The following is a 23,091-nucleotide window of genomic DNA, read 5'->3' as shown; positions in this document are numbered from 1 at the left end:
GCAAAGCGAACAGGTGTGGAAGAACTTGTGAAGCCTTTTGAAAATGTCTTAAACTAAACCAGAATAAACTGAGTACAGCAGTTCTGTGGATCTAGGTTGAGGAACTGAGACGGTTGAATTTTATGGAAGGTTTAATTTCAGACTCTTACAGTGTTGAAATACCCAGTGGTGAGCAATTTTCATTTTCACTATAGACTTACTCATATTTAGAATTTAATGATGTTTCCAGAACCTTTAGTAGAAAACTCGTCCAATGCATCAAAGATCCTCCATCATACTAAACGGTCGGTGCACATTCCTCTGCTCTTCATACCAAACATACCTGCAGTTCTTGTTGCCAAAAAGCTCAACCTCAGTCTGATCTAAGCACACGGTTCCAGTTGAAGCACATTTTAGCCGACTGCATGTTTACATTTGTGATAGTAGGAGAGAAAAGTCCTTTTCCTGGCATGTTTGCCAAACAGCTGGTAGGCAGGTGGAAGGGGTCTCGTGGTTGCCATGGAGACCCCTACCAGCCTGCAAGAATTTGGCTCTCATCTTCAGTTACAGATGAGCTGAAATATGAACATTTTCCTGCGTGGAAGTGCCGTCTGACGCTCATCAGGCGACTCGGAGCTCCGGAGAGATTGCTCTTGGTTCAAAGTTGCCTTTAATTTCACTTTTGGGATCGAAATAGGTTTTTGAATCGAATTTACATTTTGTTTTGAAATGCCTCTCCATTTCCTCTCCCTATAGTAAGTCACTTTATTTAAAGTATTTTTGAATTAGAATAAGAATTGTGCATTTTCCCCCTTTACACTTGACATACAGCCATAAAAGACAAACTGAACAGTCAGCTGAAGAGACCCTTGTGCTCCCAGTTTTGTTCTTGTACGCAGAGATCGTGAACTCTTCACACTTTGGCATTTTCTTCTTCCTGTAGTTTTCCATGTGGACATGCTGACCTGGCCCACTCCTGATGATACCGGGCCGTTCTTGGACGACGATGTCCAAGATGTGAATTCATCTTCACATCTTGGACTTGAATGATTCCTGCCTACAATCATTTGTTTTTGAAAATACAAACGACTCGCTCATTTCATAGAGACATGCGATTTGAAGGTCTACATAATCATCATTCACGTCTGACCTCTGTGCAGCGGCTCCCTCTGGTGGCAGAGTGAATCAGTACTAGATAAAAGTGTTTCATAAAAATGTGTTGTCAGCAGGGTGTAAAAAAAACAACTAATTTCTGTTCGATTGAGAAAAATACTTTATTGTGTATCAAAATACTGTCTTACAATCACTTTAAAAGCCTTTTTTTTTTTAAATTTTTGGACAAAATTCAGTTATTTAGCTTCAAAATACAGATAAAGGCACAAAGCAGAGTTAAGCTCTAATGGGAATGCAAAACACAGACTTAAACCGCAGCCTCGCCTTTAACCCTTTCGACAAGTTTGAAAACTTCCCTTTTTCGACCCGTTGGTTATCGACTCAGAACCTTTTCTACACCAAAGAGTTTTCCCAATCTTAAAGGACACGCGGCGCGCACGCCGGTGTCTAACATGGCCACACAAAGCGGCGCCTTCCAGCAGCCGTGTTCAGAGAAAGCTAAATGCGTGTTAGCACACCCTTTGATTTCCTGACTACTAAAGGACAGCAGGGCGTAAAACTGGATCACACTAGCAGCAGATGAAAACGATGGCGGATGATCGTAAAAGCCGAGCGAGGGTGAGCTTTGGATGGGCAACGCCGTAACAGACAAGCTGAGTTTTATACAGACACAGGTCAAAGTAATGTCACTGTAAAAAAAAAAAAAAAAAAAAAAAAAAAAAGGGGGTCACTTATAAGCCTTTGTCCTGTGATTGCTCATCTAGAAGCTCCAAAACCCATTTTTCATGTCTGTAAGAGCTCCTCCAGTGTAAACAGTAACCTTCCATCTAAAGCTGGGGACCAAAACCTGTTACTACAATATTCTGGCATTCTGCACTAATTTAAAGTCAACACGTGGCTGAAAGTGTTAAATATTGTGATAGTTTACAGTGATCAAAAGGGGCGCCTTCGCCCCCCCCATTTCTGAAGGAAACAAGCATTCACTGCGTTGCTCTTTAGACTGGATTGCAGTGAAGAATAACAAGCAAACTGGCTCACATGAGTTAAACTGCTACCACACAGGGAATCTTAATTTGCAACAATGGGAAGACTTTGGAGCCGTGAGCAGCCACCAGCTGGACGGGACCTCCGGGTCGCTGCGGTGGCCGTTAGACGGTGAGGTGGTAGGGACTGCCGGGGATGTGCTCGTCGCCCCACTTCACCACCAGGATGTACTCGCCCTTCTCTTTGAGCTGGTAGCTGACGTTGTACACGCGGTTGCCCATGTGCTTCACCAGGATCTCCTCGCAGGGGACCTTCGGACCGTCCACACCGACCAACAGCATGTTACGACCTGCAGAATGAAAAGGTTTCAATAAATAGTTTGGTCCTGGATCTCTGTGGTTAAAAAAAAAACAAAAAACGGGAGCATCATGAGTCATTTGAGTCAGAGCAGACCTCTGGTTCTGATCTGCTCTGCATTCCCAGAAGCAGAACCAAAGACAGAAGAAGAATTCAGCTTCTAAGCACCACAAATCTGGAACAGACTTCCATAAAACTACAAAACAGCTGAAACACCGAGTTTCTTTAAATCTAGACTAGAAGCCCACCTCTTCAGCGTTACTTTTGAACCATAAGCACTGGAAAATTGACCAACTGTCAGTCTTGCAACAAATTGAGATTTGTTGCAAGACTGACTGCTACCAGCGATCCTTACTGACCAACAAATCTTGAAAATACGCTGATACGAGTTGCAACATTTCACTTCCCTTGTGGAATAAATAGTTGATTAATCTCAGAGCATTCAACACAATGTCGGAAATGATAAAATGAAGGCAAGAATGGGAGTGTTTCTGTGTCTTTAGGTTCTGCTGAGCTTGCAGCATCAGGAGAATTTGGCGAACTGATGAAGGTTTATCAATAACAGTTCTGATGAAGTGGAGATGTACACCAAGTAATCTGCTGACTAACAAAGTAAATAAAAGGTCTAATGACTGATCCCTGAGGTACACCACAATAAAGCAGGGCTACTAAATCATCCAAGTCCCCTCAGAGTTGTAGTCAGCAGTTTGAAGGTGATGATTAAGTTGTGACGGAACTATGCATTGTTTATTTAGCATTGAGGAACAGATTGATAGTTACACGTGTACTAATCTTGTTCTGCAAATGTAAAGGAGCAGGGGAAAAAATGATTCAGAGATCTGTTTCCACTAGGAAAACTATTGGTGTGGGTCTTAGTCATACAGGTGGCCTCAAAGTCTCAGTCTAAAAACAGAATCACTGGACAGCATTCATCAACCGTCTGACGAAGTGAATCACAAGCAGGTCAGTGGTCAAGCTTTACCAGCCTCCATCTTTTCAAACCAAAGTTTGGATTTTAAGGTGGGATTGAGGGTTTTTTCAAACAGAGTTTGAAATATATATAGTATAATTACTATAAATTCAGATTGTCAAATCATCTTTGGTCAAAACTTAAGTGCCCACATTCTATACACAAAACATAAAGACTTGCCTGCTTTGCTGCAGTCGACACAGAAGTTGTTCTTCTGGCCAACAAACGCCTTGGTCAGGCCGGGGCCCTTAGCCGTCACCTTGCTGGCATCTGAATGAGTGGGAGTGGCCTGCTGAGAACCACTGATGGCGCGGGTCACGGGGTCGACCATGACCGAGGAGGTTTCATGCATGCTGTGGCTGGACACAAGCTTGGAACCTGGAGAACAGAGCGAGTCAGGGGCGGCTGCGTCTCACTTTACATTTTCAAACCAAAAGCAAAGACCTTGCTTCACCTGTAATCTTTGCCTTAAAGGGGCTTCCCACAATGTGGTAAGGGCCGCCATATTTGATGGAGATGAGATAGTTTCCAGGGGCCATTGGGGTGTAAGTAACCTTGTAACCCTCTGGACACTCCACACAATCCATCTTCACTTTGGAGGGCCCGTCGATGGTCACGGCGAGGGCCCCGGGGCCTGCAGTGCTCGTGTTTACCACAAACTCGCACGCAGTTCCTAAAAGCAGTCAGGACCAAAGTGAGCGTGACAATGAACAGGGTAGGAAAACACAAAGCTACACAGTTACTTTAAGAACTCCAGCAAAAGCTACCGGACCTTTTTCACCATGCAGAAACTTCTAACTATGTACGCATTACACGTCATCAGATGCAAGTATGATGCAACTGATGATATCAAGTCGCATCAGAAATATCAACTGATTGGGTCTTTTTGTGTAGATTTTAGGTGCATTTCTGATGCAACTTGATGATATGGCAACACGACAAACTACAGATAAAAAGGGTTTCTAATGTTCAGTTCTGAGAAATGAAGCCACTGCCATAAACTGGATGCCTTAAAGTGGCAAGCAGGGGGCAAAAAATATTTTAAAAAAATGAACAAAGGTTCAATGAGGTCTTGTCCTGAGCTCCCCAGAAAACACGAGGGAGGGTGTAGGAATGTAGTCTGCAACATTTCTGGGTCTAGAGCTTGAACCCCTCAGCTGCATAAGCAGCTGGAAATGGCTAAAAACATCTTGAGATGGTATATTACTGCCTCTACACTGGCCACAGTGGATTATCAGCACAGAGAAATATCGGACAATTTGTATCACTGCAGTTTTTTTGTAACATTTGCTTCTGGATTTTTGTTGGTTTTGATGGAAGAACCAAACGTTTCACACTTTTCCCCCCTTGATCCTAATTTTTTTTCCCCCATCTCTAACTATGGGTCACAAACCACTGGTGTTACTTGGGCCGATGTTGGTGGGACTCGGTTTAACATTTACCTCGCAAATTATTAGTGCAGCTACAAACTTGGAACTTTCCTCTTGAACGCATATTTAAAGAGTGCCAATTGTTTCCAACGATCCAAATCCTGCTGCAACGCTATTTTAAAATAACTAACCACAGCAGTGCTTGGAAAGACTGGAATTTACCCAGATGCTATTCAAGAATCATTGTTATAGAACCTATAACAGAGTACTTATTCTAACCTGGATAAAAACTAGCTGCACACTCTGCAAAGACATGATGGCGGCGCGCTACCTGTGGTGCCTCCCTCCAGTCCCGGTCCGTAGGCGGACACCATGCCCGGATCGCCAGCCTGGCCCGTCTCCCCGACGCGGATTTTAAACGGACTTCCTGGAATGTGACTTCCATTAAACTTGACGTCGATCAGATAGAGGCCGTTCTCTCTGGGGATGAACCGGACTGCGTATTTGTCTGGACAAGGGGGACAGCAGAGCCAAGTCACACAGAGACTCCTACAGCCCTGCTGGCTCTCTGAAGTGATTCTCCTCCGTTACCTTGATCGATCTCCGTGACGCAGCATTGCTCCAGCGCGCCGGAGGGACTGTGGACCTTTGCGTCGATCACACCTTTGGCGCCGTTGAGGCTGACGGCAAACGATGCCGGCTGGTTTACCTTCAACCCTGACTCCTGCTCGACAACAAATAAACTCCAACACTGAGTCACAAGCTGAGATTACCATTCCAGTTTACAGCTGCTCACAGAAGTTTCATATTTATCTTACCTGGAGGTCGCTAAGAGGGCTAAAGAGGAAGGCTGTGTAGTGAAGAGACAGAAGGTGGAATGGACCCGAGAGAATCTGTGGATCTGGTTCTGAATTTTAGTTCTTTAAGCCGTGTGAAGGAGTGTGTGAGAGCAAAGGAGAACCCATAGAAACGCATCTGTAGAACCCAACTCTAGATTTTCTAGGATTCTTTTGGAAATCAATGGAATGTGAGGTTTGGTAATGGATGTGTGTGTATGTGTGAGATCAAGGAGACAGGAAGAGAAAATAAAACAGCCCGTTTCCGACCTCTTTAACCCTTTAGCGCCCTGTCACAGCTTGAGAGCGGGAAGGCTGTTGGGAGCCTTTAGAATGAGGCACGAGAAACACACACAGTCCTCGAGTTTCCCAGAAGCCCCTGAACTGCCCCCCCATGCAGCATCAGCTCATCGTACAGCTTCACCTGTCCACTCTAGTCTCACAGCGTCTACTCACTGTTCTCTCCTTTTCTACTTATCAACTGACATGTTTGATTAGGTCGTTTAAGGCCCCAAAACTAAAACTGATCAACTTCCCCCCGGCATCTTCTCTGGTTTGATACCCAGATGGATCGAGCTTCAAGCTGCTGCTGCATGGCGGGCAGTGCACTGCGGCCTGGTCTGCATGCACACGGATGTGTGCGTGTCTCAGAGCCTCACCTGAAGACTGGCAACAGTGAGGCGGCGGGCGTCGTCCGACGGCGAGGCCACGGGGACGATGAAGGGGCTGTCGGGGATGTGCTCGTCGTTGAAACGGATCGACACCTCATAGTCGCCTGCAGGACGACACAACGGTCAGAGTCACTGAAGCTGGTCGACGGGGAGCAGTCAGTCACTCATGGAAAGTATTTGTAGGAGTACAAGATTACTTGAAAAGCATGACCTACTCTGATTTTGGCAGATACTGTGGTTTTTTTTTTATCCGAGAAGAAAAAACAAAATATGACGATAGAGTCTCCCAGTCGGCAACAGTAGGGTGACTGTCATCTACATGCAGAGGTGACCTGCCGTCAGGTTGGGTCCGTCAGTCCTCTCTCACAGCAGAGCAAAGGGGGCCATTGGCTGATTTTCAGATGTTTGCGGCGGAGGATTAGATCGGTTTCACAAGTACATATCGGCCGATAAATCCGATCTCCCAGAATTACAGATCTTTAACAGCTGGCCGATTTAGTGGTGCAACCCTAGATATTTGGGTTTCTTTCCATTTATAATCTCAGTATTTGATTTTTGTCATTTTCAGCAACAAATTATTTAGCAATCACCAAACAAATAAGTCGGAGCTTTTTTCTTATCTGTTGGACTTTATTTAAAAAATAAATAAAATAAAATATTTGCCCAACATCGCAAAATTTGTAAATAGGAAAAGGTTTGAGACTGTACTCAGTATTACTAATTCTTTCTAGCTGTATTTCATCGTTCAGACAATTTAATTTATTCACAAAAGGCTTTTTTTATAGTTTCTGAAAGAGAAATTGATACAATTATCATCAGATGGTTGTATTTAGAGCTCTGTTTATAACTCTGTGCCTTATAAACAGAGCTCCATGTTTAACTCCTGTGCATGAAAACCATTTGATTTGTTGCACATGCTAGGTGCGTCTCCTCTCACCCGGCTCCTGAACAATGTAAGACACTCCACTGGAGCCGTCCTTGCGGTCCTCGAAGGTGATCTCTGCCTTGCTCGGTCCCTCCACGGCGATGCTGAGGCCCCCGGCCCCGGCCTCTCTGGTCCAGATGCTGAACTCGGCTAAGGAGCAGCACAGAGGAGTCAGTTTCACCGTGGGAAAACACACGCTGCTCACACACACACAGACACACCCCGATCGCACCGACCTGGTACTCCAGCTTCGGCCCTCTCCAAGCCCGGCCCCCCGGCGCGAACTTTGTGGGCTCCGCCCTCACCCAGAGGCCCGACGGTAAATTGGAAGGGGCTGCCGGGCACGTGCATGCCGTTGTACTTGACGCAGACCGTGTGCACGCCCGTCTCGGTGGGGACGAAGCGGATGCAGTAGGTGTTGTTCTCTCCCTCCATGATGTCGGCTTTGTGGACCTGACCTGAGGGGCTGGTCACCTGGGCCGTCATGTCCGCTATGCTGATTTCTGAAGGAAGAGGGGTTAGGGGGGGAAGGAAGAGGTCAGATCGCCAACAGAACAAGTAGACGTTTGGGTCTTGTGATTTCCCAACTTCCTGTTTGGGTCACCTGGGATCTTGAGGCTGAGGTCACACTGGCTGCCCACGTTGGCGACAGAAGCGGCTCTCTTCTTCCTGGTGATGCTCTCCTTCATCCTGCCCTCCCCAGTCACCTTCACCGTGAAGGCGCTCCCTGTGTGCACAATCCCTTGGTTCAGTAAGCCAAAACCCCCTGTATTCCTGACCTTTAACCCCTGACCGTTTAATGGTAAGCACCTGGCACATGTTGGTCAGCAAATTTGATGTTGATGATGTAATTTCCTGGTTCTGTGGGGCAGTAGGTGACCTTGCAGGTGCCATCCTCTTGATCCTCAGTGTTGATGTCCACTTTGCTGGGTCCCTCAATGGAAAGGCTCAAGCCACCGTATCCTGGCAACAACAGGCATAAGTTAATATTCAATTCCCTTGTTTTTTTCAGATGGAATAATTTTGTCAAAATCTCCTCCGGGCGTTTACCCGCATCGCGAGTGTCGATGATGAACTCTGCTGGCTCGAAGGTCCTTGCTTCGCTCAGGCCCTGCCCGCTGACACGCACACGGCTGGCGTCGCCGATCTCCGATTGGCTGATCATCACAGAGATGGGGCTGTTGGCGATGTGGCGTCCGTTCTTCTTGATGTTCACCAGGTGCTCGCCGATCTCTTTCGGCACGAACGAGACGCCTGACGGAAGCGGCGGCGGTTAAAGCACCGATCGTATTCCTCCAAAGAGGTTACCTGTGGACCGATCGGCGGCGGACTCACCAACGTGGCCGTTCCTCAAGATCTTCAGCAGGCAGGGTTCCTCGCGACCCGAGGGCGTGGTGAGGGAGGCGGTCAGCTGGCTGATGTCCAGCTCGCCGATGTCCAGAGGGATGTCAGCAGCCGACCCCACCTTCAGGTGGGACATCCGCATGGAGTCGTCCCCTGGAGACGAGGACAGGCTGATTAGAACAAACTCTACATGTGTGGACGTCCACTACTGGCCATGATAGAGTAATAAATGCATATATTTGTCAGCAGTATGTAGAAAGTCTTTTTTTACACATTGTTCCCATTCCTGTTGCCATGGTTCATGAATTCATGTGATCCATTATCCTCATAACCAGCGTCAGTGGGCGGGGCTAATAAACCAGTTAAGATGTTTATTCTGGAAAAGACTTCCAGGGTAGCACGACCAGTCAAATGCCATTGTGCAGCAACTTATTAAAATCATTTTACTGTGCAATGAAGCAAATAAATACAAGATAAAAATAAACATTCTGACAAACTATGATCTAAGAATATCGGATATTTGGAGGAAAAAAATTTCCTGTTTTCTTTTAATTTGCAAAGAACTTCAATAATCTGAAGGTTTTCTTTCTGGTTCTTGTTTTCCTGAGATTTGGCAATAAAGAAGAGAATCGTTTCCTTCCAGTCCAGCATCTGGACTCTTCTCTTTTCGCTAGTTTATAGGTCAGTAAGCCATTTAACTCTGACCTATGACTCATTCAAGTAGACAACTATTCACAGCACTCATGCAAAACAAACAAACAAAAACAACTTTCAAACGCCTACACTTTCATTGAAGATCTCACAAAAACTGATTGCTTACAAAAATATGCAGCATAATTTCCAGTAATAAACCTGGAAATTAAGATACAATTAAGATAGAGCAAACATTGACACGTGTCCAGAAACTGTCTTCATAAAGTCCCCTAAGAACTCTTGTCAAAGAAATATCCCTGAAGGAGGATGATTGCAAAGATAAAAAGGACTAAAACACTAATTTGTTAAATGCTCCTGCCAAACGTCAGCAGTCATGACGTGCGATCTGAAAGGTTGAAATGAAAATGTGACCGCTAACTTGACTGCCGGGTCGAAAACGCAGCCTTACCAGTGATTCTGGCAGAGAAGGGGCTTCCAGGGATGTGCTTGTCGTTATATTTGACCAGGATGCTGTAGTCCCCTGGCAGGACAGGGAGGTAGGACACTGTGCAGGTCCCGTCCTGGTTGTCCATGCAGCTGATGTCTGCTTTGGATGGCCCCTCGATGGCCAGAGAAAGGCCACCTGCGTTGATATACAGCAACACACAAAGTTGTATTTTTGTTTCTGCAAGATTCATTCTCATAAACACAATCAAAATCCGGACTATTTGTCAGGTTTCTGCACAAAAGCGAAGAATTTGACTTCAGTTCCACCTGCAGTCTATGTGCAGACAGTTACGTATACATTGTGGAGGGAAAAAAAAAGGTATGCACATGTATGTGTAGTTTTTACATACATATGTAATAAAAATACATGATCAGCTTGAATTTAACGTTTGTGTGAACACAGAAGTTGGTGTCATTTCTGCATACCCTCTCCAGCGTCTTTAGTGTCAACAGTGAAGACGGCAGGCTTGTTCACGGTTCCATGGATAAGACCAGGGCCGTAGGCACTGACATTCCCGCTGTTCATGTAGTCCACAAAGAACTGCAGGGGGCTTCCTGTTGATGGAAAACAGAGAAAGGCATGAAAAAACAGTCATTTAGGCCGTTTTGATATGCTGTAGTAGCTGCAGGTATTGCAGAACTCTGATGTACCTGGGATGTGGATGCCATCATATTTAATATCCATCTCATGCAGACCGGCCTCTGTGGGACCGTACTTCACGGTTACGGTGCCGTCCTTGTTGTCGGTGATGTCGGGCTTGGCCACCTTGCCTGATGGCATTCGGACTTCACCTTCAAAAACAAAAACAAAATAGAGGCATATGTTGTCACTAGTGGTTTAGTACTCTATACTACTTTGATAGTTTGTCTCATCTTGTACCCCATCTTGTCTGGGTCTTGGACATTGAGGGCTCTGGATTTTCTCAAGACCACAACTGTGGAAATATCACTAAATAGCCAGAATATTGCCAGTTTTATTTAACATCCTTGCTTTCATTGGCTGTAAAACACTCAGATTCAAATCCATCAACAACATAACTCCTTCCTAAATATGTATTTTGTTACTGCAGTCAACAATCCAATATATTCTTTGGGATTTATGTCGTCGAATTGTATTGCTGAAGATACGCAGAAGACAGCATAGAGCAACTCAAACTATACAGTGCTTTGTTTTCAGAGATGGTGGGGACTAGTTCCAACCCATCATCAGCGAGGAAGCACAAAGAAGGGTAAACTCTATGAAAGTGCCGTTAGCAAAGCTAGCTAGCTAATGTTAGCAACCTACCTCTGTACCAAAATTACTTGCCTGCAACTCGCACAAAGATTTAGTCATTAGCTACACATATTATGTTAGCTACCTGTGTAGTGTATTCACTATGTGTTTTAGGGCGCCAGTTTCTGTTTTGTCAGCTGTTTGCCTCCTAACATGATGCATAAGCTAACGTCACCTCACCTAATATAGTTAACATATTGAAGGACGCAAGCAAATGTAGTGCTTCATATTTTATTGTATCATGTGATGCGGGCTTCGTTTCAGTCCCTCAACAGTCTTGGTTCCGTCTCTGCCTCAATAGAGTCTGGTACTGATTTGGTCTTGGGTTAGGAGGTCTCGACTATCACTTGTAGCCGGTCCTTAGGACATCATAACGACGAGATTTAAACTTTATGCATTACCTGTGATCTCTCCCTTCTGAATGGTGAATGGGATAACCAGGTCAAAAGGTCTAAGTCCTGTCACATCCAGGCCATTCATCCCAACTGGTCTGTCTGTTGCCTGAAAGACAGAACAGAAATTAAAGGATTGCGGACTTTATGGTGCGCTTCTCTGCTAAGCCATGTTGCACACCATCAGCACAACGCAAGACAAGAGAGGTAAAGCTTCCAAACACCAATGCAGGGATGAGACGACATGGAATGAAATGACAAATGAGGATTATGGTCAAGACGATGGCGCCAGCACAAACTGCGAGAACAAAACCAGTGGGTCAGAGACGAGAGGAAGACGGTTCTCATGAAAAATCGCTTTGTTTCTTAAGCGATTCCCACATGAAGCAGTTAACAACAGAGCTGCACAATTATTTAATAAAAATTAAAAAAAATTCTGAGGGAAATGTAAATCTCTCCCATAATGGGGATGTGATATTGTAAAGCTCAGCTGCACTGTTCATGTGTTGGAGGAGGGACTCAGTTTTTCACATGAAGGGAACGAAGTGATAAGAAAAAGGCATCAGTATGAATGAAACACCTGCAAAGAGAGACAGACACTGATGGAGTCTGATGAAGTGAGGCATTGTGGGATGAAAACAATGACATGGAAGCATGACAACTGGGGCAAAAAAAATAAAATCAAATAAAATAAGGCAGCTAAACACAAATGGAGCTCAAGACCAGCTTGATGTTTGTTAGGTACCCAGGGCTGTTGAGCGTAGTATTGGGGCATTTGTCTCTGCTGCATGAGCTGGTCTGATGGTCCTTCCAGAGCCTGGGAGGGTAGGGAGGTGGTGAAGAGAAGGCACAAAAGATGAAGGATTGAAAGTGTGAAACAAAATGATTTAGGGAACACTCATACTGCCAGAAGATTTTCTAAATAATGACTTCGTAAGGAAAGGCAGAAGCATCATTGCTTTGTTCTGCTGAAGAACCTGGGATATCTGGAGCAAGAGCAGAAATACTTCAAATGGAAACTTTATGCTAATCTATTCTGAAGAAAATGAAGTAAAGCCAGCTCGAGAGCCCAGAGATTTGAGTCTACAATTATGCAATAAGAGGTTTTAAACATGTAAAATTCTCCAGTTTCATTTTGGTTCTTATCATTTTAAAATCAACTCGTCTTTCTTTTGCAATCTTGAGCCAAACATTTAAGAATAGCAGACCTGTGCGTCTGCAGTTTAAGCAACTCACCGTAACTTGGAACGGACTGTTGGGAATGTGCTCCCCTCCGAAACGGACACATATTACATACTCTCCGGGTTGCGGTGCAGTGTAGAAGATGTCAAAGGTGCCGTCCTCATTTTCGACGACGTCCACGTCGAGCTCCGCCCCTTCGGGCGTGCACACGCTGCACGTCACCTTGCCTTTCCCAGCAGCCTTGGCGTCAACTGTAATGACTGTCTGTTCACCGATCTGAATAGTTGGACCAACACCAGCGCCTTAGGAGAACAAAAACATACATAATGTGATTGGTTGTTACAGTCTGATGTGTAGAAAAGTATGGAAGACTGAACATGCCAAATACCCAAAATCAAGCCAGTTTAAGTGGATTGCATTTCTTAATACATCATTTAATGCATCCAAATATAGACAAACTATTTTGTCCTTTTGGCTCTTAAATTAGCTGGATCCATTTCTGAGTTCACATTTTGGATTAATGGGCTTCATTCATTTTTATCTTATTTTCTTTGCATTTCCATACATTTTCCAAGTGAATAAGTGAGTTTCTTCAGAATGTGCACTTGGAATGATGTAAAGCCATCTTACAAAAAAGAAAAACAATTTTTTGTGATAAGTACAAAACAAAGAACTATGATAAACATCCAAATTCACTGAGATATTGTTCTTTAAAAGGTTAAGATAAATTCACTAAAGTTAAAATGCAGTTCTGTCAAAGGTGGTAAATTGTAAAAATGAAAAAAAAAAACCAAAAAAAACATTTGGCCAAATAAAACATTGGAGAAAAAAAAAAATGTAATCTTGAATATACACTACAAAAAAATATTTTTAAATAAAATCGTAAGATAGGACTAAAATATGTGAATACTTTATGCAACACATTCCCCACACATGTTACATAGTTAAGACATCTTTATTTTGATGAGCATTTTTAGTTTTGGCAGGTTCATTCCTCCATACGGCTTCCCAAGTTTACCTTCGTAAAAACACAATGCATGCACATTCCACAACCATGAGACCAGGTTAAAGTTGGGTCAGATCTAGTCATGTTATTCAAGTCTCATGTAACTTGTAACCAACTAGTCATCTGTTATTAAAAAGTTTCAATTTAATCTACAACTATAACTAGATTAGCTAAAAGAGCCATTCCACCATGCCGTCCTATTGATGCTGTTAGTCCTTTAGTCCGTCCAATAAAAACATGAGTCAGGAAGTGTTATGAGAGAAGTAAATGAGTTTGAAAGAAAATAAATAAATAAAGCACAGGATGGGATATTCTGGAAAGGTTTGGTACCACTAATTCTCCATGCGAAAAGAAAAGAAAAACAAAAAAAAAAAGGAGAGAGAGAGCAATTCTTCTGTTACGAATCTTTCACAGGGCTTACCTAAACCGTGACCGCCGATTGAGACTGATAAAAGGAACGGTGAGAAGCAGGGGAGCAAGATAAAAGAAAAAAGGTGACAAATAAAAGACAGTCAGATAAGGATGTGGGGGTGCTGGGTGGCATTAACTGTGCTCCAGACAGTTGGCTGAAGAACGGTGGTGGTGAAATGCATGTGTGTGTCTGGGGGGAGGGGGAGTGTAGGTGAGGTGCAACTGAGGAGCACAGCGTGAGCAACATGACATACCAATGCACAGAAAAATGAGACCTGAGCAGCAAATAAAAACTGATGGGACATGTTGAAAGGGAGAGCTCAGTGCAATGCAGCTGGAGAAAACAAAGGCAATCACACAAACACAAGCAAATTGACACGTTAAGTTCATTCATCTGTCAGATTCAAAACATCAGACCACATAGTGGCCACTCTGCAGTCACACTGCTGCCAGTGCAAATAATGACTTGTGAATATTTGCGGGACAATCAGATGACCGCATTATATTTACAGTTGATTTTTTTGGGGGGGAAAATTTTCTATAAGTTTTTAAAACAATTTGAAGTTTTCTTGATTTGCTTGTGTTTCATGTATTTGTACACTTTTAGATCGCAGGAACTTCTCTACCGTACAAATGATTTACGTTTGAAATTAATACGTTTTTATACTTTTGAAAAATGGCGTCAAAGACATTTTCAGTCAACTAAAAAGCAATGAAAAGATTTTTTAAGTCTAGGACTTTAAAAACTTTGAAACCACTGGGCTCTCTGTATTCAAAGAACCCAATTTGCAGTTAAATGCAGCAAGAAATGACTGAGATGAATGTGTCCATAATTGCTGAGATTCTGATCTCTACTTTTTTTTGCCAAATTAAGTCAGTAAAATGCGTAGGACACACACACACAAAAAAAAAAAAAGTCATTTGATCTTCAGTATATATGGAGCAAACTAAAACAAAAGAACTTTGATTCTAACTCTAGAATACAAAGTTTCTATAAATCAGAGTGTGAGCGTAAAGAAGCTAACCTGTGACGGTGCACTTGCTGGCGTCTCCGGTGGGGAGAGCTCTGATGCGGTACGGTGAATAAGGAATCTCATCCCCTCCGTATTTGATTAGGATGGTGTATCTGCCCGTCATGTCTGGTACATACGACACCAGGTAGGTCCCATCGTGGTTGTCGCGGATCTTTGCCTTTTTAGGCTTCCCCTCTGGGTCCTGCAGAAACACGAGGACTTAAACGCTCAAAAATTGCACCAAATGATCAGTTTTCATGCTTTCTATCCGACTGCATAAAACATGCAAAGATTGGAGACTCAAATATCTAATCAGTTTTCAAATAATCAAATTTGCTCGAGTACAACCCAAAAATATTGCAAATGAAGTTCACATCGTCTTCTCTTCTCTTTAAGTAATGGTGACCTTACATACTTCCTGCTGGGCCACTCTTATCGTCCGTCTAATTTTAATACCTACCTTTATCATTGTTTGGCATTGTCTTTTTCGCCATAAATTATTTAAATTACATTATGCAGGATTCATTTTTGAGAAATCCAGGTGTATGTCAGAGCTTTAAAAAGAACCAGAGGTCAGGCTTCCGATTTCTGACCTCAACGTGAGCACTCACCGTGATCTGCACCGCCAGCAGTCCCTCACCCGCATCTTTGGCATCAATGGTGAACTCGACAGGCAGAGAGGCGGGCACGCCGGTGGTGTTGAGGCCGGGTCCGCTGGCACGCACCTTGCTGGCGTCGTGGGTCGGCAGGACCTTCACCTTGTAAGGGCTGCAAGAGGCAGACAGGAAGTGCAGTTTGAACAGCAACCAAGAATCACCACTGAAAGGTTGGGGAAAAATTGAGAGCGATTTTTCATAGATGTTTTATTTCAACATGAACAGCAGGATATTTTTCCAGGGACCCTGAAATGAAAAAGTACCATTTATTTTGTATCGCAAATTAGATAAAACGACAATTTCTTCATAAATCCTCTAATTAGTAAAAAAAATTAAAAAAAATCAACTGGCCTGTAATTTATTCTCTATGAAGGTCTCCGAGGTTTGTTAGAGAACATCAGACTAACTCTTTAGAAATTAAGAACCTGACAATAGAACCTATTGTTAGGCTTTTAAAAAAGACAAATATACCAAATTAGAAATGAAAAATTTGAAAAAGTAGTTTGGAACAAAATATCAAAAAGTGAACAAAATGTTAAAACTAAACGATTCTTGCAAAATTAGCCTCATTCTGTTGGACAATGCTTTCACAATAGGTCATGATAACACAACGAACAAAACTGCAAAAACAACAACGAATTCCCTCCACATCTCAGTTACTAATCATTTTTGGCCAAAGTCATTAAGAGACGCCGCAGGGTCTGAGGAGCTTCCACAGATTCCAGACCCCACAAGGCCTGGTAAAGAGAAAACTAAGCAGCCAAGCAGTTTCTGATGTCTGTGGGTGAGCTGCAGTGATCCACAGCTCAGGTGGAAGAATCTGTTGATCATGTGTTGATCACACGAAGTAACAAAACTGTAAAGGTCCAAGGAATATGAATATTTTCAGATGATATGGTGGAATTGTACGACTTGTGTTTCAACAACCAGGTTTGATTATTTCAAGCTTAAATTATGATGTTTCCATATGCAGTAAATATAAATACAAAGACTTCTACAGTATAGTTACTCAAGGTGGTCAATATGGACTGAAAGTGTTGATATTTTATTGTGCTATTGTGATGACGATAAAAACGTGACGATAAGAACTATTAAGCTATTTTCTTATTGAACTGTGACTATGTAGGCTGTGACTGCTCCACATGATATTCATAGCTCCACAAATACTGTTAAAATACTTATTTATAATGTGCTTTTTCGGGACCCCAGTCACAAAGTGTGATTTTTAATCACTAAATCTAAATTCTCATGACCAGAAAATTATCACGATAAATGATAACACAATAAATGCCTACCAATAATAGTTACTGCTGGAGCCAAATGATGCATTGAGTTTTACCTGCGTGGGATTTCCTCATCAGCATACAAGACATTGATGGAGTAGGGTCCCTCTCTGGTGGGAACATAGTTGACTGTGTGAGTCTGGTCTCCATTATCCACCACCTCGACAGGCTCCACGACTCCTGCAAGAAACAGCGATGAGCTCATCGTTTCTACATTTTGTGAAACGTAAATGGAATATTTCCCCAGATAAAGTCTTTTGCTGCAACTAATCGTGGATCCCGTTGAGGTACGTCACAACAATCAAGAACGCTCGTCACCTTTGGGTCCTTGAACGCGGACCTGCAGAGGGGCCACTCCAGCTTTGGAGGCGTCCACTGTGAACTCCTGAGGGATGTTGGCTCTGACGTTGCTGCTGAGGCCAGGACCCTGACACTTCACCTTAGTGCTGTCCACGGTGTCGCTGACTGGAACAGAGAAGGGGCTTCCTGCTCAGACAAAAAAAAACAAAAAACAACAAAAAAAAAAAAACAGAAAAAGTTACAAAGTTTATTTTTTAAATGTAGAAAAACATTAGTAAATGCTAAAGTTGAGTAGATTAGTATTTGCTTTTGATTCTCATATATTCAATCTCAAGGTGTTGGAGACAAACTCCTCCAGAAGGTGTTGTAGTTGAGAGTCACCTTTGACTGGCTGCCCTCCATAGGTGATGTTGAGGTTGTATGTTCCAGGCTCATAGGGAATGTACTCCACACTGCAGCTGCCATCTTTGTTGTCAGTGCAGGACATTTTGGCCTCTGATGGACCTTCCATTGCCAGACCAAGACCTCCAGTTCCCGCTCCTCTGCAGAAGGAACATGGCATTATAAAAACGAAGAGACGGAGCCACTCCGCCGGATGAGCCAACCTGAACTTTTTCCGTACCGGGTTTCAACCATGAACTTGTTCGGCTTGTTGGTGATGCCGCTCTTCAGGCCAGGACCGTGAACACGGACACGAGCCGGATCGCAGCCCTCGGTGACCGCCACACGGAATGGACTTTTGGGCACTGGAGAGCCATCATAGCAGACCTCCACACTGTGAGGGCCTGAACACACAAACAGAGTTACAATCCTAACCAGCCAGTAGGTATCGCCCCCCTGCTAATGTTCGTGTCGCGATGTTTAAACCCACCCTCCTCGTAGGGAGTGTACTCCACGGCGTACATGCCATCGCCGTGGTCTGTGATCACGGCATCCGGGCAGCTGCCGGATGGACTGCTGATCCGAGTTTTGATGTGGTCGCCTCCGTTCTGTGTGAGAGCACGAGCATCCACGGTGAAGTCTGTGGTCGCGTCACGGAATACTCCTAAAAAAAAAAAATCACACAACATACAGTTGTCATAGCATGTGCAGATGTAGCTCATTTAAAGTATGATTGATTCAGATGACAGGGATCATCAGGTTTACAGTTTCAGATCTTTACATGATGTTCATTTAACAAATCAATATCTGACATGTAAAAATGGGGATGTGTGTGTTTGGTCATATGACAGTGATAGTAATGCAATGCTCGATTTTGTGCTGTTTAACCGCAGCAGAGAAGCAGGGTGGCCATTTTTGAAATATATATACAATATAAAAAATATCTATAAATATTTGTTATTGGCCATAACAGCAGAATTAATATTGCCACAAATTCATATCAGTGTATCCCTACTATATATATCCGTCTCCTGGAAGTTGATTGTTCAAGTGGATGGCTAGGTTACCTTTGCCTTCCACTCCTGGTCCAAACACACGGACTCCACTGGCATCGATGGCCGGCTCCACGGTAAGGCGGGCGGGGAAGTTTGGCACATCCTGGCCTCCGTAGCGTATGGTGAGCGTGTAGGAGCCCGGGTAGAGTGGGATGTAAGTGATGGTGTAGGTTCCATCTCCGTTGTCCTGGATGTGAACCTCGGCCTCTGTGCCGCTGTCCGAGATGATCTCGATGGTGAGCTCAGCCGGACCAGCATTGGTGCAGTCCACTACAAACTCTCCGGTCTCCCCGACCTTGGCCCGCTCCAGTCCTGGGCCAGAGCAGCGCACCTAGACGGAGAAGGAGGCAGAGTTAAATGACCGATTCTTTATAAGGAAATGAAATAATGCTGATAAGATCCATGAAGGCCTAGGAGAAGGGAGGGCGACTCTGCTGACCTTGGACGGGTCAGTAGGAGGGTAGGCTGTAGGAGCGTAGGGTGATCCAGGGATGGGCACTCCGTCGTAGGTCAGTTCCACCTGGTATGGCCCTGCCTCACGAGGGATGAACTTCACCTGACTGGTCTCTGGGCTCAACCCTGGCTCAACCTGGAACAAAATGAAAGAAAAAAAAAAGTATTTCAGTACTGTAGTTTTTAAGAAATTGACCGTGTAAAATTCAGAGATTTTGGAGTAGAAAAAAAAAGGAAAAAGTCTAAAGTCAAACTGACCTTACAAGTGACCGGTTTTCCTGAAGGCCCGGTAACCTTGGCGGCAACTTTGCCCTGACCGCCAGCACCCTTCGATTTGACAGTCACCTCCTGGTCTTTGCCGACGGTCATTTCTGTAGTGACACAAAAAGCATTCTTGGGCCAGGTAAAATGCAGGGAAGGGAGTGTGGCAACAGTAGGTGTTAATTTGGTTCTGAAATCTGATAACCAAGGCAGGCAAAAATTCAAGTTTTAAAAAAACATTTCTCACCTTTATTCAAAGTTTAATTATTTCTACATTCATTTAGCATAAGTGCTGCTTCACACTTTCAGAATTTAATTGGCAATGAGTTTTTTTCTCGTTTGAAACTTGTCCATTTTGAACTTGCTAAACTAGCCTGAGGAGCGAAGTAGCTTGACTGGCAGCCGCATTTATCAATTAACATTTCAAGAAATTATTTTAACATGTTACAAATTTTGACATTTTGTAATAATGACTGAAAAACACATTAAAGTGTATGATATATATATATATTTAATTAGTCATAATTTCTTTCTTCATTTTCCTTCCAACCTTCTGAGGCCCTCTAGCGCCGCCCTGGAGGCTCCTACTTTGAAAAACACTGGATTATGCAACACAAACATGACTGAAGGTTTGAACGTACTGTCTCCTAGTCCAGTGACGTTGACCTTGCTCAGGTCCAGAGTCGGAGCCACAGCAACATTGAAGGGACTCTTGGGAATATGATCTCCACCGTAAGTCACAGCAACTCCCAGAGGACCCTGATGGAGAGACAAGAGCAAAGATGATGAAATTTACTTCACCTTCCCCTAAACACGCAGCCTCTTTAACTCAGATTCCCAGCTTCCAAGTGCGGCGCATTAATCGTGTCTGACATTTAATCGGCAAGAGAGCTTCCGCCGTCTCACCTGCTGCACAGGAGTGTATTTGACAGTGTGTGTGTTGTCATGGTTGTTTATGACTTCAAAGTCCTTAACGGCCTCTGCTTTGGTCGGCCCACTGAAGCTGCAGTCCAGGCTGGCCTTTCCAGCTCCCTTGGTGTTCACAGTGAAGTGAGTGGGTTTGTTCAGTTCAACTCCTGGAGGGAGAAAAGACCAAAGCATAAAAACATTGATCCCTTAAGGAGGGTCCTTGTGGGAAATTAATCTGAATTAACCAACTGGCATGAATTTAAATGATTTTTTTTAAAAAAATTAAACCCGTTACATGCTATGAGATTAGATTTATTTTAACTGTAAATATATAAAAAACAATTCAAATCATTTGTGAAATGATTTCTTGCACTATTTTATTCTTAGTGCAAGAAAATGAAGCAAATTTGATGCTTGAACAAGTAGTAAATGACCTTAAAAGCAAACAACAAAAGCCAAATTTATCTAGATAAATTATATAAACTTGAAAGATCTAGATTTCATTTTTGTAGGTTCTTTATGATTTTGAATCATATTTGCCTGAAATGTGTACCGTCACACAACAAATCCCCTAACCAGCTTCTACTGAACGTTCCCAGGTCCAGACTCGAAACCAGACAAGAACAGTTGGACCCAGTCAATCTGACCATTTCAAATCAAACCTTAAATAACGCAATTATTTAAGTTTGAGAAGGACATGTCTACATTTTTTTTGGCTAGCTTATAAGCAGTTTGATGTAAAATAACTTAAAAATACGTTACAGAAATAATTTGTTTATTTCCAATGATCTCAATTTGTTTTATTTCCAATTCCTTCGAAAATTCAACACCAAGTCCAATTGGGTCTGTATTTTGCATCATAACAGTCGGTAATGACTGGTCAGTGTTTTGTGCAGCGCTCATACCGCTGCGGCTGAGTCCTGGTCCCTCCGCCTTAACTTTGCTGGCATCATGAGACGGATCCACCTTCACTCTAATCGGTGACATGGGAATGGCCTAAACAGGAAACAGAAGCATTATAGCACATATGTGCCAACCTTTTGATACATTCTGGCTAATCGCGTATGGCTCAAACTCACGTGTTCAGCAAACAGCACCATGATGGTGTAGCTGCCGGCTCCAGGAGGAGTGTATTTAACAGTGAATGTGTCGTTGTCGTTCCTGATGATGTCAAAGTCTATGTCTGCCTCCGCTGGTCCCACCACACCGGGAGCACACTTAATTCCTATGCTGATGTCACCTGAGGCCAAGAGACGATATGAATACACTTTTCCCATTTGTGATATGGACTTAAAAGTTTTATCATGTAATTTCGTGTTAATATTGTGATAAAAGTTGTGACTAAGAACCATTTGTTGCTCCTGTTTTAGCTAACTGCATGGCTATAGGGTAGCGAGATGGATCAGTAATCACACCCCATAAACAAAAATACTGCTATCAAAAAAAAAATTAAAAAAATTGTAATATACTTTGTTAGGACATCCATATAAAAATGTCACTAAACTGCATTTAATCATATTTTTAAAATGTATGTATATTTATTGATTCTCTCATTGAACAAATAATGGAGAAAATAGTAAAACTACCAATCATGACAATACAGACAGTTTTGGGGGATTTCAAACATTATTACGTAATTGGAATTTATCATAACAATAAATCAAAATTCTTATGAGAGATTTATCACAATATTTGATAAACAATATGGTAAGTATCCACCCCTACTACTTGCATGTTAACACCAATATGTTTTACAGGATCTCAGTTGGAGATGCAGAAAACTGGACTGTTTCCTTCAAGTCATCTTACCTTGACCAGCCTCTGAGCAGTCAACAGTAAAGTATGTCGGTTCAAAGGCCTTCAGGCCGGTCTTTGCTACGCCAGGTCCAGAGACCTTCACCTTGTTCGGGTGACAGCCAGCACCAATATTCATCTGGAGTCAGAGACACACAGAGACGAGAGCTTAAGAGACCTCTGGGGCTGCAGAAGCATAAAACCAAACCAAAATCCAGATTTTAGAACCTCACCCTGAATGGACTCTCGGGGATGTTGACACCCCCCCAGGACACCATGACAGTGTGCTTCACTGGTTTCCGGGGTGTGTAAGTACAGGTGTATGTGCCGTTACCGTTGTCTTTAACCTGGACATCCACAGGGTTGCCCTCTCCATCCTACGCAGTAAACAATAGTTCTCAGATAAGTGTGTAAAATTCAGTTAGGACATGCTGGTATGGAAGGATTTTAATGACGAGCACAACTGTAACGGCTAAATCTGTTTAATAAAAACTTAATCTTGGTCTTTTACAAGAGTATAAAATCTTTAAGTGGAATATAACTATAAAGCACAAAACAAATAGATCTTTGCAGTAAGTGAACATTTTGGACCACAACAAAAGAAACTACCTGAGCAACAATCGTGAGAGGAGCGCTTCCTCCTTGTTTGGTGTCCACTGTGAACTCTGTGGGCTTTCCAACAGCCAGACCACTGCTCTGGAGGCCAGGACCATACGCCTTAACCTGAAATGGCCGTCGAGCTTTAAAAAACAGTCAAGGACACAGTTCTTTGTTCCAGCCCGTGTCCCTGGGTGTGTTCTTACTTTGTCAGGGTAGAAGTCTTTCCCCGGAGCGTTGACAATCTCAGCCATGAAGGGCGAGTGCTGGATGTCCTCGTTGTTGCACAGCACATGGACGGCATACTCGCCTGGCTCTGTGGGCCAGTAGCGCACGTCACATGAGCCATCGCCCTTATCGTCACATTCAATCTTGGCCTGCGATGGACCTTCCACAGAGAAACCTGAGCAAGAGGACATGGGTTAGTGCTCCTGGA

The 23,091-nt window shown here is 43.4% G+C and overlaps 2 protein-coding genes across 4 annotated transcripts in view; both read right to left on the bottom strand.

Moving 5' to 3' along the window:
• LOC116721371 (tumor necrosis factor receptor superfamily member 14-like) overlaps nt 1–23,091 on the bottom strand; it is a 1,133,408-nt gene that overhangs the window by 85,809 nt on the left and 1,024,508 nt on the right. The window lies entirely within an intron of this gene.
• The window catches only part of flna (filamin A, alpha (actin binding protein 280)), a 56,588-nt gene continuing 34,731 nt past the window's right edge, over nt 1,235–23,091 (bottom strand). The window contains exons 12-48 of one of the 3 annotated variants that reach the window (XM_032564257.1): nt 22,862–23,058; nt 22,668–22,781; nt 22,292–22,435; nt 22,074–22,197; nt 21,344–21,504; nt 21,170–21,260; nt 20,262–20,431; nt 19,997–20,114; nt 19,353–19,465; nt 19,081–19,230; nt 18,654–18,972; nt 18,077–18,250; nt 17,828–17,990; nt 17,587–17,747; nt 17,224–17,391; nt 16,962–17,085; nt 15,578–15,734; nt 14,979–15,168; nt 13,964–13,987; nt 12,591–12,838; nt 12,100–12,171; nt 11,364–11,463; nt 10,341–10,481; nt 10,116–10,244; nt 9,652–9,825; nt 8,541–8,702; nt 8,256–8,459; nt 8,016–8,168; nt 7,810–7,932; nt 7,442–7,708; nt 7,218–7,355; nt 6,269–6,384; nt 5,365–5,497; nt 5,105–5,281; nt 3,858–4,076; nt 3,584–3,781; nt 2,241–2,425 (exon numbers count right to left, since the gene is read on the bottom strand). In XM_032564257.1, coding sequence (XP_032420148.1) covers nt 2,241–2,425; nt 3,584–3,781; nt 3,858–4,076; nt 5,105–5,281; nt 5,365–5,497; nt 6,269–6,384; nt 7,218–7,355; nt 7,442–7,708; nt 7,810–7,932; nt 8,016–8,168; nt 8,256–8,459; nt 8,541–8,702; nt 9,652–9,825; nt 10,116–10,244; nt 10,341–10,481; nt 11,364–11,463; nt 12,100–12,171; nt 12,591–12,838; nt 13,964–13,987; nt 14,979–15,168; nt 15,578–15,734; nt 16,962–17,085; nt 17,224–17,391; nt 17,587–17,747; nt 17,828–17,990; nt 18,077–18,250; nt 18,654–18,972; nt 19,081–19,230; nt 19,353–19,465; nt 19,997–20,114; nt 20,262–20,431; nt 21,170–21,260; nt 21,344–21,504; nt 22,074–22,197; nt 22,292–22,435; nt 22,668–22,781; nt 22,862–23,058 — 5,801 coding nt within the window. Of the gene's footprint in view, nt 2,426–3,583; nt 3,782–3,857; nt 4,077–5,104; nt 5,282–5,364; nt 5,498–6,268; nt 6,385–7,217; nt 7,356–7,441; nt 7,709–7,809; nt 7,933–8,015; nt 8,169–8,255; nt 8,460–8,540; nt 8,703–9,651; nt 9,826–10,115; nt 10,245–10,340; nt 10,482–11,363; nt 11,464–12,099; nt 12,172–12,590; nt 12,839–13,963; nt 13,988–14,978; nt 15,169–15,577; nt 15,735–16,961; nt 17,086–17,223; nt 17,392–17,586; nt 17,748–17,827; nt 17,991–18,076; nt 18,251–18,653; nt 18,973–19,080; nt 19,231–19,352; nt 19,466–19,996; nt 20,115–20,261; nt 20,432–21,169; nt 21,261–21,343; nt 21,505–22,073; nt 22,198–22,291; nt 22,436–22,667; nt 22,782–22,861; nt 23,059–23,091 lie in introns of all 3 variants that reach the window. The other 2 variants (XM_032564266.1, XM_032564273.1) reach the window with 2 other exon arrangements.

The sequence above is a fragment of the Xiphophorus hellerii genome, chromosome 1 (genome assembly GCF_003331165.1).
Source record: "Xiphophorus hellerii strain 12219 chromosome 1, Xiphophorus_hellerii-4.1, whole genome shotgun sequence".
Lineage (NCBI taxonomy): Eukaryota > Metazoa > Chordata > Actinopteri > Cyprinodontiformes > Poeciliidae > Xiphophorus > Xiphophorus hellerii.
This window is presented reverse-complemented; position numbering and strand designations above follow the sequence as displayed.